This window comes from Saccopteryx bilineata, chromosome 3 (assembly GCF_036850765.1).
Source record: "Saccopteryx bilineata isolate mSacBil1 chromosome 3, mSacBil1_pri_phased_curated, whole genome shotgun sequence".
Taxonomy (NCBI): domain Eukaryota; kingdom Metazoa; phylum Chordata; class Mammalia; order Chiroptera; family Emballonuridae; genus Saccopteryx; species Saccopteryx bilineata.
This window is the reverse complement of record NC_089492.1, coordinates 314,675,531-314,689,082: the sequence shown is the minus strand read 5'-3', so window position 1 is coordinate 314,689,082 and position 13,552 is coordinate 314,675,531. Positions and strand designations below refer to the sequence as shown.

Genomic DNA, 13,552 nt, shown 5'->3' with positions numbered 1-13,552 from the left:
GGGTGGATCCCGGTCGGGCGCATGCAGGAGTCTGTCTGACTGCCTCCCCACTTATCACTTCAGAAAAATACAAAAAAAAAGGGAGGGCCATTTGACTTCTATTTTTGTAATTAATTTCTATACATATGTGTCTGGGTCATGAAATAAATGCTATTTTCTTAATGGGTTATGATAAGAAAAAATTTTGAAAACCATTGTTTTAAGTTTCTTGTACATACAGTTAGAACTTAAATTTGCAGTAAATTTTAGCTCCAATGTAGTCATTTGAAACTTGTAACTTTGTGTGTTCTCAGGACATCAACCCTTTAGACAAGATATATCACATATAGAAAGAGAAGAGAGGCTTTGGATGATGAAGACACCCCTGATGGAGAGAAAGTTAGGTAAGAACCAAGCAATTGTGAGTTCTCATAGTTAATTATATCTATTTCTTTCTCATCACCTCTATCTGGGCCCTTATATTTTTCCTGGATTATTTCAACAGCCTTCATACTGGTAACCTACTCACAGAACGTAGCTTGTGAGTTAGTCTTTACCTTAAAAGAATTGCCCAGCTGCATCCCATTTGCTTCTTGTAGAGTCCACATCCGTAATAAGAAATGGATCTTACATCGTCAACTCTACAAACATTTTATTTGTGTAGATTTATATGTAAGACTTTAGAAGGCATTTTATGTAATGAAACCTTTACTGTTTGTGATGATTCTCTGATCATTTCTCCTTTGTTTTTTCTAAATACGTATCACAAGCTATTGCATTTATTTCACAGCTCACTAATAAAGTGCATTCTCATTTTGGAAATCATTCTTGTTAAAGTCCAGTGTATCTCCATATAAAATTTTTCATTCTGTTTTCAAAGAGACAGCATTCTTCTCCAGCCTCTAAGTTTTGATTCCTATGTGGGAAGATAAAAACATGTTAGACAGTATAAAGGCCTCTGAAGAATCCAGGTCATCAAGCTTCTCTTTCACTCCAAGTGATTCTTAGCACCTTTGATTTATCCTCAGCATTAAATGTCTTGGTGTGCTGCTGCCTTTACTGCAGCCTTTCAACTTCTCAGCCAACTATACTCCCCAGTCCTTTTTCTATTTCAGATACCTTCCTTGTAAAAGCACTTGCTTCTATCCCTTGGTTTAAACTTAAGCTGGGATTTAGAGTTATAGAGAATCCCAAAACTCAACTGTGACTCATCTATGTACATTGTTTGATCACCTACTAACTGCCAGGCACTGTTACAGCTGCAAGCACTCCAAAATGCTTGTTCTTATTGATACTGTGTTATGGTGTAAATGACATGGAATTTATGAAAAATGATTTAAATAGTGATGTCAAATGGCAGTCATTTTGTTTTAAATGGGTTTCATTAATGCTAAGTGGTTGGGACCACCCTCTGGTTTCTTTCAGTGTATAATCCAGGGAACTTCAGATGTACAAAAAAGATTAGCTGAACCATTCCAAGATTCATTAAAATGTTATATTGTGTCTTAAGTGTGAAATCTTGAATATTTGAATGAAGCTTTCATTTGTCCATATCTCTGAATTCTTTGTCTGTATAGGTGAGAGTGATCAAAGTGAGTTGAGAACTGTTCGAGACAGAGGACCACATGAAGAGCTTCCCTGCTGGCAGATCTGGCAACAAATTGTAAATGACTTAACAAGGTTTCAAGACTCCATGTTAAATAGTACTTGGTTCCACAAACGAGGCAATTCCCCCTGTCAGGTTGGGGCAGGACCGTCTATTCAAATTTCTGAAGATGAAAGCAATATACTAAATCATAAAATGGATGACCCCAGTGCCACTGGAAATCCAGAGTTTCAAACTTGGAGAGTCCGGGGTTCCTGGAGGAAAACTTTCCTGACTGAGACACCAAATTATCAGAATAGATATCAGCAAATTTCTATGAAAAATAAACTCTGTCAGTATAAACAGGATACTGACACCATCAGTTGGGTATCACATTGCCTCAATGATTGTGGAGTATACACAAGTGAGAAATCTTACAGCTACAGTGAATATGGAAGAGACTGCGTGAAAATTTCAACATTGGGTCAGAATAGTAGGATTCACACAGGACAAAAATCTTACCAGTGTAATGAGTGTAAAAAAACCTTCAGTGATCTCTCCACCTTTGATCTTCATCAGCAAGTACACTCAAAAGGGCATTTGCATATATGTAGTGAGTGTGGAAAAGGCTTCTGTTATAGATCAGTTTTTTATATTCATCAGAGAGTTCACATGGGAGAAAAAAGCTGTAAGTGTGATGATTGTGGCAAGGAATTCAATCAGAGCTCACATCTGCAAAATCATGAAAAAGCCCACATCATAGAAAAACCATTTGAATGTGAGGAATGTGGGAAAGGCTTCAGTCGTAGATCTGCACTTACTGTTCATTGTAAATTACACACAGGAGAGAAACCGTATAATTGTGAGCAGTGTGGGAGGTCCTTCAGTCAGGCCTCTCATCTTCAGGACCATCAGAGAGTCCACACTGGGGAGAAACCATTCAAATGTGATGCCTGTGGTAAGAGCTTCAGTCGGAATTCACATCTTCAGTCCCATCAAAGAGTCCACACAGGAGAGAAACCCTATAAATGTGAGCAGTGTGGGAAGGGCTTTATTTGTAGCTCAAATCTATATATTCATCAGAGGGTCCACACGGGAGAAAAACCCTACAAATGTGAGGAATGTGGTAAAGGCTTTAGTCGGCCCTCAAGTCTTCAGGCCCATCAGGGAGTCCACACTGGAGAGAAATCATACCTGTGCAATGTGTGTGGTAAAGGCTTTACTCTGAGTTCAAACCTTCAAGCCCATCAGAGAGTCCACACTGGAGAGAAACCTTACAAATGCGATGAGTGTGGGAAGAGCTTCAGGAGGAACTCTCATTATCAAGTGCATCTGGTGGTCCACACAGGAGAGAAACCATATAAATGTGAGGTATGTGGGAAAGGCTTCAGTCAGAGTTCATACCTTCAAATCCATCAGAAGGCTCACAGTGTGGAGAAGCCTTATAAGTGTGAGGAGTGCGGGCAGGGCTTCAATCAGAGCTCACGACTTCAGATTCACCAGCTGATTCATACTGGGGAGAAACCTTACAAATGTGAAGAGTGTGGGAAAGGATTCAGTCGGAGAGCAGACCTTAAAATTCATTGTAGAATCCACACAGGAGAGAAACCATATACTTGTGAGGAATGTGGGAAAGTCTTCAGGCAGGCCTCAAATCTTTTGGCCCATCAGAGAGTCCACAGTGGAGAAAAGCCATTTAAATGTGATGAGTGTGGGAAGAGCTTTGGTCGGAGTTCACACCTTCAGGCCCATCAGAAAGTCCACACTGGGGAAAAGCCATACAAATGTGAGGAGTGTGGGAAGGGCTTTAAGTGGAGCTTGAATCTTGACATGCACCAGAGAGTCCACACGGGAGAGAAACCGTATAAATGTGGGGAGTGTGGTAAGCACTTCAGTCAGGCCTCGAGTCTTCAACTCCATCAGAGTGTCCACACTGGAGAGAAACCGTACAAATGTGATATATGTGGTAAAGTCTTCAGCCGGTCTTCACAACTACAGTCTCATCAGAGAGTTCACACCGGGGAGAAACCTTACAAGTGTGAGCTATGTGGTAAGAACTTCAGTTGGAGATCAAATCTGACAATTCATCGCAGAATCCATGCTGGTAAAACTCCTCTAAAAGTGATGGGGCTGGTAAGAACATGAGAGAGTCCACACAGGGGCAATGTTTTATAAAATGATTTTTCAAAAAACCTCAAGTGTCACGTGAATTTTTCCAATCATCAGGTTTAAAAGAAACATTTTTTTCTTCTTAATTAGATCAAGTGTTTCAGCCATAGTTTTACATACCCAGTAGTCAGGAGGCTACACAGCAGAGAACCCTTGTAACTGTAAGGGTTTCAGTTAGAACATTGACCTTTATTAAATGTTAAGAGAGAGGCCTAAAAGGGTAAGAGTTTTATCAGGCTTATATTAATACAAAAGTATGATGGACAAGCCAAAATTAACACCCACTAATATGTAAGCTCCGTAAGTGCGGAGACCGTTTTTGTGAATCTACGTAGTCTTACAGTCAGGTACTTCATGGGTGTTCATTATTTGTTAAATTAATGAATAGGAAAAGTATGTTTGAAAATTGTGTTATCACCTCCAAAATTTCATTAAAGCTGAAATTTGAAGAGGAAACCTAAATGTAGCTGTAATAAAATGGACTCGGAGACAAAGTTGGAATGTTAGAAAACCAGTGCTGCAGTGTGTAGGGTCGGCACTTCCCTGCTGTGCGGGCGCTGTGCTCCCGCACTCCCAGCCTCATCACGTCGGTCCTGTTGTCTTGGCCTGTGTCTGGTTGCTATTAAACATGTAGGGAAATGCGGGCTACTGGGATTTGAGGGCAAGGAGGAGATTGTGACAGTGCAGTCAGACCTTTTACCAGTCGGCATCAACCTTTTGTGTTCTATTGATTTTGTAAAGTAAAAGCAGTTATTTTTTGTGATAGTACACACTGACTGAAAATCGGAGCTTATTAATCATGCAATAGGACATCACACAATTGATTTTTTTCCACCAAGGATGTCAAAGTAGGGATTTAACATCCCTACTTTGTGAGTTACTGACGTTTCACAGCCAGTGAAAGAGAGTTGCTCTATTATAATGTTGGATATTCACTATTCACTCCCAATGTGCTTGGCTTCTCTGACCTTAACTGTCATCTACACCAGTGATTTTTAATTTCTGTGCTGCAAGAGGCACACTGATGTGCCACATTTAAGTTGGAGGCCCTGGTCTCTTTTCCCTTAGATTTTCAAATTTAAAAAATAGTAACAGCTAAAACAACAATGCCATCCAGTATGAATGAATGAAAATTTTATTTTTATGTCAGATTGGCCCCAAATCACTTTTTTTGGTGTGTCACAGAATTTTAGTAATAAGTTTACATGTGTCATGCAATGAAAAATGTTGAAAATCACTGGTCTGCACCAAAGATTAAGCTTCTAGCTGTGTATCCAGTTTTCTTAACCTTTGTAGGTAATCCAGTTTCAACTTCAATTTGACACCATGTGTTCAAATTCTCTATTTTTGGCATCTGGAGAATTTTCCTATCATAGCTTTGAGCTTGGTTACATAGTAATACTTGGGGAAATACATATAATAAGCATTTTTTAAAAAAGGAATGAAGTTTATTGATTTCATTTTACTTTTTTAAAGGGTTTTCTTTGGTTTTTTTTTTTTTTTTGACAGGGACAAACAGGAAGGGAGAGATGAGAAGCATCAGTTCTTCATTGTGGCACCTTAGTTGTTCATTGATTGCTTTCTCATACGTGCCTTGGCTGGGGGACTACAGCAGAATGAGTGAACCCCTTGCTCAAGCCAGCGACCATGGGGTCATGTCTGATCCCATGCTCAAGCCAGCAACCCTTGCTCAATTCAGATGAGCCATTGCTCAAGCCGGCGACCTCAGGGTTTCAAAACTGGGTCCTTTTCATCTCAGTCCAATGCTCTATCCACTGTGCCACCACCTGGTCAGGCAAGAGATTTTATATTCTAGAGAGAGGAGAGAGAAGCAACTCATTGTAGTTGCTTCTCATATGTACCTTGACTGGGCAAGCCCAGGGATTTGAACCAGCAACCTCAGCATTCCAGGTTCATACTTTATCCACTGCGCCACCACAGCTCAGGTGAGTTTGTTGATTTTAGAGAGAGAAACATCAATTTGTTGATCCACTTATTTATGCATTTATTGGTTGATTCTTGTATGTGCCCTGACCTGAGATCAAATTCGCAACCTTGGCATGTAGGGATGGTGCTCTAGTCACCTGAGCTACCCAGCCAGGGCAGTATTTTGTTTATTTTAGTGAGAGGAGTGGAGGCAGAGACAGACTTCCATATGCGCCCTGACCAGAATCCACCCAGCAAGTCCACTAGGAGGTGATGCTCTGTCCATCTGGGGCTGTTGTTCTGTTGCAACTGGAGCCATATTTTAGTGCCTGAGGCAGAGTCCATGGAGCCATCCTCAACGCCGAAGGCCAATTTGCTTGAGCCAATTGAGCCACAGCTGCAGAAGGGAGGGAAAGAGAAGGGGGAGAGGTGGAGAAGCATATAGTTGCTTCTCCTGTGTGTCTTGACCAGGAATCAAACCCAGGAAATCCACATGCTGAGCCAACACTTTACCATTGAGCCACCCATCCAGAGCCTAGGGCCGTATATTTTTAAAGATTTATTTGAGAGAGAGAGGGTGAGAGAGAAACACTGATTTGTTCCACTTAGTTATGCATTCATTGGTTGCTTCGTGTATGTTCTCTGACCACGGATTGAACCCACTAGTTTGCCATGTTGGGACAATGCTCTAATCACCTGAGCTAGCCAGTCAGGCCAGCATTTTCTTTAAAGTACCCAAAGGCACATTGCAGTCAGTGCCTGAATCACAACCCTGTAGATTTTCATGTCTAGGGCATCAATGTGAAGGAATAGACTCCTGAAAAATTGAGATGGCAATAAATGGCCAGATTCCAACCAAGCTGAGGCCTTAGGCCTCTAAATTTAGCTGAGACTCCTTTACATTAAAAGGAGGCCCTCCTCTCCTCTCTGAGATAGTCTCCCCTTGCTTGAAGGACCTGGAATGATCTTTCCTGAGATAGTTTCCTTGCAGGGTGCTGTAGATTCTGAAGACTTGCCTCTACTACACCCTCTTATTTTTCTAGACTAGTCAGATTTAAGTCCTTGCAGGCCACAGGGAGGGGGTCTGCGTCAAGAAGTCGTCATGTATACAGTATGACTACGAGAAGACACTCCCTACCATAAGTAAGATTTTTAGAGTGTATATCAATAGAAACCTGAGATACATCGTTGTGGATCTTATGGGTATTGAGTCAGTGGGAGTGATGTAATGTTGGATTAGGCTGGATTTCTTGATTTGGGTGCACTGAACACCATCTCCAGACTGGATGTTAGCTTAAATACCTGGGAATGCCTTCAACACTTTGCTCAGTTGAATAACTGAAACCTGGATACAGAGTTAGCTTATACTAAGGTAAAAATGCTAGAACTTTCTAAGTACGGTGTAGGACAGTTTCTCAACCTTGGCACTGTTGATATTTTGGGTTCGATAATTTTTCATTGTTGGTGGCTGGCCTGTGTTTGTAGGATGTTTGGCAGCATCTGTAGGCTGGACCCACCAAATGACTAATACATCCTTTCTCTCCTTCAAGTTGTAATAACCAAAAATGCCTCAAGCCTGACTGGGTGGTGGTGCAATGGATAAAGTGTTGACCCAGGCTGCTGACGTCCACAGTTCAAAACCTCAAGGTCACTGACTTGAACACAGGCTTGCCAGCATGATGCAGCGTTGCTGGCTTAAGTGTGGGATCATCGACATGATCTAAGGGTTGCTGGCTTGAGCCCAAGATCGTTGACTTGAGCAAAGGGTCACTGGCTCTGCTTGAACCCCCCAGTTAAGGCACGTATGAGAAGCAATCAACGAATAACTAAAGTGAAGCAACTAGGTGTTTGTTTCTCGTCTCTCCTCCATCTCTGTCTCTCATCAATAAAATAAAATTTAAAAGGTCTCAAGACACTATTAAATGTCCCTGGGGGAGGGGGCAAAGTTGTCTTCAAATAAGAAACACTACTGTAAAAGAATGTATACAAATATATAAGACTGTCACCTGACCTGTGGTTGCACAGTGGATAAAACATTGACCTGGATCGCTGAAGTCGCCAGTTCAAAACCCTAGGCTTGCCTGGTCAGGGAACATATGGGAGCTATGCTTCCTGCTCCTCCCTACTTCTCTCTCTCACACTCTCTAAAATGTATAAAGTCTTAAAAAATTTTTTGCCTGACCAGGCGGTGGCGCAGTGGATAGAGCGTCGGACTGGGATGCGGAAGGACCCAGGTTCGAGACCCCAGGATAGCCGGCTTGAGCGCGGGCTCATCTGGCTTGAGCAAAAAAAAAAAAGCTCACCAGCTTGGACCCAAGGTCACTGGCTCGAACGGGGGGTCACTTGGTCTGCTGTAGCCCCCCAGTCAAGGCACATATGAAAAATCAATCAATGAACAACTATGGTGTCACAACAAAAAACTGATGATTGATGCTTCTCATCTCTCTCTGTTCCTGTTTGTCTGTCCCTGTCTATCCCTCTATCTGACTCTCTGTCCCTGTAAAAAAAAAAAAAAAAAAATCAAAAAAATTTTAAGATTAAAACAAAAAGAATGCCACATGGCTGGAGTGGACTTATTATATAAGATCTGCTCACCCAACCTCCTACATCTCCTGGGAGAGTTCAGAGGACGCTTCAATTACCAAAGATTTCAGAAATTCATTGGTAAGGAGAGCATTGGCTCTCCTCTATAGGCTGGCAATGAGAAAAAGAAATTATAACATCAAAATGGGGCTCCCTGAATTCAGTGAGGGTGATGGAATCCCAGAGCATCAGAGGTAAAGTGGAGGCATTTCATTGTCAGAGGTAAACTGATTGTGTTTCCCTCAGTGAACGGCAAAGCCAAAGGGATCATCAGAATGGTTTGATTAATGAAAATTTTTGCATATCTTATTGATTGTGCTGTCCCTGAAGCTAGCCTACTAATGGGAAGCCTACTAATATATTGATTTGAATAAGTGGACAAGTTCTAGGTCTAGTGGACATAAGTCTGGCTTGAATCAATATGGGAGTGGTGTCTCTACAGTCAGCACCATAACATGAGTCACTTCCCATTCCTAGAGTATCTTGAATGAGGGGCAGGTTGGGTTCCCTTGAGGCAGAACTGCTATACTGCCCAAACTATATATATAAATCATCCTAGACTTCCACAAACTGACTTACAGTCATTTTATAGAGGGTGTGCATTAGATAAGTGGAAATAACCAGAATATGAAGGTTGTACTGGACACTAGAGCTGATATTAACCAATGGAAACCCCCAATAGGCACTGTTGTTCATTGGTCAGTACAGGAGTTTATAAAAGACAAATAATGTATATTTTTGCTCAGGTCATTATGTGGTGGTATGAGTGAATCCCTGAACTAATTGTATAATTATTCCCCAAGTTCCAGAGTGTAGAATTGCAATAGAAATAAAACTGGGCCTGACCAGGTGGTGGCGCAGTGAATAGAGCATCGAACTGGGATGTGGAGGACCCAGGTTCGAGCCCCTGAGGTTGCCAGCTTGAGCGTGGGCTCATCTGGTTTGAGCAAAGCTCACCAGCTTGGACCCAAGGTCACTGGCTCGAGCAAGGAGTTACTCAGTCTGCTGAAGGCCTGCGGTCAAGGTACATATGAGAAAGCAATCAATGAACAACTAAGGTGTCACAACGAAAAACTGATGATTGATGCTTCTCATCTCTCCGCTCCTGTCTGTCTGTCCCTATCTGTACCGCTGTCTGACTCTCTCTCTCTTTCTCTCTGTCAAATAAATTAATTAACTAACCTGGAAGAATCCTCACATTGGTTTCCTGGCCAGTAAAATAAAGGCTATTTGGTAAGAAAGAACAAGTAGACACTAGCACTGCCTCGTACGCACCAAAGAAGAAAACCGAAAGCAATACCATATTCCTGGAGAGGTTACAGAGATTATCGCCATTCTCAGTATCTTCAAAGTTGCGGGGTCATGATTTCTACCACACCCCCATTCAGTTCACTCATTGGAGCTGTGCAGAAGACAGGTGAATATTGGTTAATGACAAAAGATTATGATAAAGTTAAATAGGAATTGATTCCAGTTGCAGCTCCCAATGTGGTTTTATTGCTGGAGCAAATCGACACACCTGGTGGCACCTGATAAATAGTCATTGAGTCAACATGTGCTATTTTCTCTATACTTAGTACTAAATATCATCCAAAGAAGCTTAGTTTCATCTGCTAGGACCATCAGTGCACTTTCATGTCCCTAGCTTGGGGCTACATCAGCTTTTCTATCTTCTTTCATGCTTTAGTCAAGGGATTGGCAAACTACAGCCCACCGGTCAAATCTGGCCACCACTTATATTTTATTTATAAAATAAAACTTTATTGAAACATAGCCATGACCTCTACTGTCATGTAAATTGGCCAAGCTAAGTAGTTGTGACAGATCATATGGCTTGTTACTATCTGGCTCTTTTCAGAAATAATTTTAGACCTCTGGTACATACATATTTGATCATGTATGAAGTGTCTGTAACAGATAGAGATGCTACATGGAGTTCACAAACTGCTATTTAGGATTTTGGAGCAACATTCATTATGTTATTCTCTGCAGATGGCATTACTCCTGAGAAAGCAGCTTCTGGCTTTATTGGACTCTAGTTAAAACTAAATATTTGGCTACAGCTCATAACAGTTACCATGCAATGAAGTCATAAGTGCGGGCATACCTTCATCAAGTGCAGTGATACACTTGACATTGGCTCAAAAAGAAGTTGCAAGTAAATTGCATGAGCAAGAGGCTCAGATTCTGTTTTACTGTATGCACTTAAGGCTCTACATTTCCTTCCAAGTATGTATGAAAATTGTGCTTCCTGATTGTGAATAATTTTTCTATTTCTGTCCACTTTGCTTTTTAAAGGATGCTTTATATTTTGTTCTTCCTAATAATTTGAAAGTAATAATGAATTTTTTTTGTATTTTATAATGATTTTTTCAAGGGCTACTTTGTCCAATATTAATTTTTTTTTCATTTGTAGAAATACTTTGAAGCTTTGGAAAATGGTTTCTTTCTCTACAGAGGATTTTCATTTGTCCCTGCGAAGTGCCTGAAGATACTAATAAAAATGGTTCACTCTAACCCAGCTTCAGGTACCGAGGGATTTCAAGTTCAGCTTCAGCCTCTGCCAAGACAATTTATTTCCCTTTTATTCTTACTTTTACGGGGCAGCTGTTGGGGGTTCTACCAGGACTCCTTCAGACCAAGATCTCCTCCAGATGTCCCTGATCGTACGTAGCTAAAGTGTTGCCCTACTTACAATGACAGAATTGGAGGACGCTAACAAAACAGACATTACCACCCAAAATAGGCACAACTTGGCAAATATCTGCCCTAGCACTGTAGATATTACTGCCCGGAAGTGTAGAGACCTCGGAGGTACGTCTGCTCCAGGGGTCAGAGATACGGCCTTGTTTCTCCTGGGTATTCTGGGAAGTGTAGTCCGGGGTAATGTCGCCTGGAGCACTTTTGTTTGTGGCCCGCCGCGCTAGGGAATTCTGGGAAGTGGGTCAGGGCTCCCTCTGTCCAAATGAGGGACTTTGTGGGAGTGCGCAGCTGCTCTCCACCTGTCCCTCTAGTACAGGGGTCCCAAAACTTTTTACACAGGGGGCCAGTTCACTGTCCCTCAGACCATTGGAAGGCTGGACTATAAAAAAAAACTATGAACAAATCCTTATGCACACTGCACATATCTTATTTTAAAGTAAAAAAACGGGAACAAATACAATATTTAAAATAAAGAACAAGTAAATTTAAATCAATAAACTGACCAGTATTTCAATGGGAACTATGGGCCTGCTTTGGGCTAATGAGATGGTCAATGTGCTCCTCTCACTGACCACCACTGAAAGAGGTGCCCCTTCCGTAAGTGCAATGGGGGCGGATAAATGGCCTCAGGGGGCCGCATGCGGCCCTCGGGCTGTAGTTTGGGGACCCCTGCTCTAGTAGGTGAGTCTTTGCTCCTGGGGGTGCTTCCGAACCTGCGACTGGCCAGGCTTGAGAGAGGAGTCGGCGGGACCCGGTCCTCATGCTGAGAGAGCACAAGAGAAGCCGCTGGCAGCTGCGGATCATGGGGTGCAAGACGGTTGCCTCCCCTCCGCTGGTTGGCACGGTGGTGCTCCCGGAGCTGGGGGCGGCCGGGTCCCCTGGCACCTGGTCAGTCCCCTGGCACTCCCCAACCACTCCCCTTACCGGCCAGCTCTGCCCTTCCTAGAGTAACATTATGCGAGTTAATTTCTCGACCTTTTTAGTCTCCTCTCCAGTGTAGTGCTATCAGTGGTAATCACTTATTTTATGTGAATTGGCTCATTAAGTGTCTGCCACAGTTTTATGAGGTAGGTGCCGCTATTAGAATTTATTTATTTATTTATTTTTAACAGATATGGAAACGGAGGTAGCATTGGAGAACTAAAACATACTACCAACACAGAAAGTCCTCTCTTCACAATGTAGGAAAGAAAGCTGTATTATTACTGACTGTGTTTATCCTGAGTACTGTACTGTAGGTAACTTTTGGAAAAGGATGACAAAAGAATTTCTTTCTATTCATATAGTCAAGCAGTTACATACAGACTTTTATACAACTCTATTTTTAACTACTACGTATACACATTCACAAGATTAACAGAATCTTCCTATGAGAGGACTTGAATGAACCATTTGTTGTAAATCCTTTGATTGATTCATCCTAAATATATTTGGGAATCAAGTTTTACTTCACTGACTTTACCGAATTAATAAATTTATCTCATCTCCCCTGCTAGGTCAGGGAAAGGGACCTTAGTTAAATACCCACAGTGATAGAGACCTGATTGTTATTTTTTCAAATGTTAATATTTAAAAGAGACCTTTGAAAGCACTTTTGGGCTGTAAACTTGGGAAGACGTTTACTTAGCCCACATATATCGATACACACACACACACACACACACACACACACACACACACACACACAGTGTGTCCATAAAGTCATGGTGCACTTTTGACCGGTCACAGGAAAGCAGCAAAAGATGATAGAAATGTGAAATCTGCACCAGAAACCCTCCCAGTTTCTGTAGGATGATGTGGCAGCATGTGCACATGCGCAGATGATGACATAACACCGTGTATACAGCGGAGCAGCCCACAACCATGCCAGTCCAGATGTGGACGCTACAGAGGAAAGTTTAGTGTGTTCTGTGGCTCACTAAATTCGAATCCATGACCAAAGTGCAACGTGAATATCGGTGCATTTAGAACGAAGCGCCACCACATAGGAATAACATTACTCGGTGGGATAAGCAGTTGAAGGAAACCGGCAGTTTGGTGGAGTAACCCTGTTCTAGTAGGCCATCAGTCAGTGACAAGTCTATAGAGGCTATACTGGATAGCTACCTAAGGAGCCCTAAAAAAATCTGTGTGTGAGCCCACATTGAATTGCACTGAATAGGTATGAAACTGGGAGAGTTTTCCTTTTTTGGTGCAGATTTCACATTTCTATCATCTTTTGTTGCTTTCCTGTGACCGGTCAAAAGTGTACTATGACTTTACGAACACACACACACACACACACACGCACACACATATATACATATATATATATATTGATTTACATGCATATCAATAGATTGAAGAAAATATACAAAAGCAATAGGTTTTTTTTGGAAATGCTCTATGAAAAAAAGGAGTGGGGGCCTGGCCAGGTAGCTCAGTTCGTTAGAGAGTCATCCTGATACACCTAAGTTGTGGATTCAATCCCTGGTCAGGGTACATATAATAATCATTCAATGAATGCATAAGTAAATGGAATAACAAATCAATGTTTCTTTCTCCTCCCTTCCTCTCTCTCTAAAGTCAATGAAAGACTCTATTAAAAGAAAAAAAGGAAATAGAGAA

The 13,552-nt window shown here is 41.8% G+C and overlaps 1 protein-coding gene across 3 annotated transcripts in view; it reads left to right on the top strand.

The window, feature by feature from the left end:
• The window catches only part of LOC136332314 (zinc finger protein 234-like), a 171,288-nt gene that overhangs the window by 124,967 nt on the left and 32,769 nt on the right, over positions 1 to 13,552 (top strand). Inside the window, exons 5-6 of one of the 3 annotated variants that reach the window (XM_066271878.1) lie at positions 294 to 383; positions 1,557 to 3,600. The exons of the other annotated variants lie outside the window; for them this stretch is intronic. Of the exons in view, the coding sequence (XP_066127975.1) occupies positions 294 to 383; positions 1,557 to 3,600 (2,134 nt within the window). The remainder of the gene's footprint in view (positions 1 to 293; positions 384 to 1,556; positions 3,601 to 13,552) is intronic. 3 annotated transcript variants of the gene reach the window in all.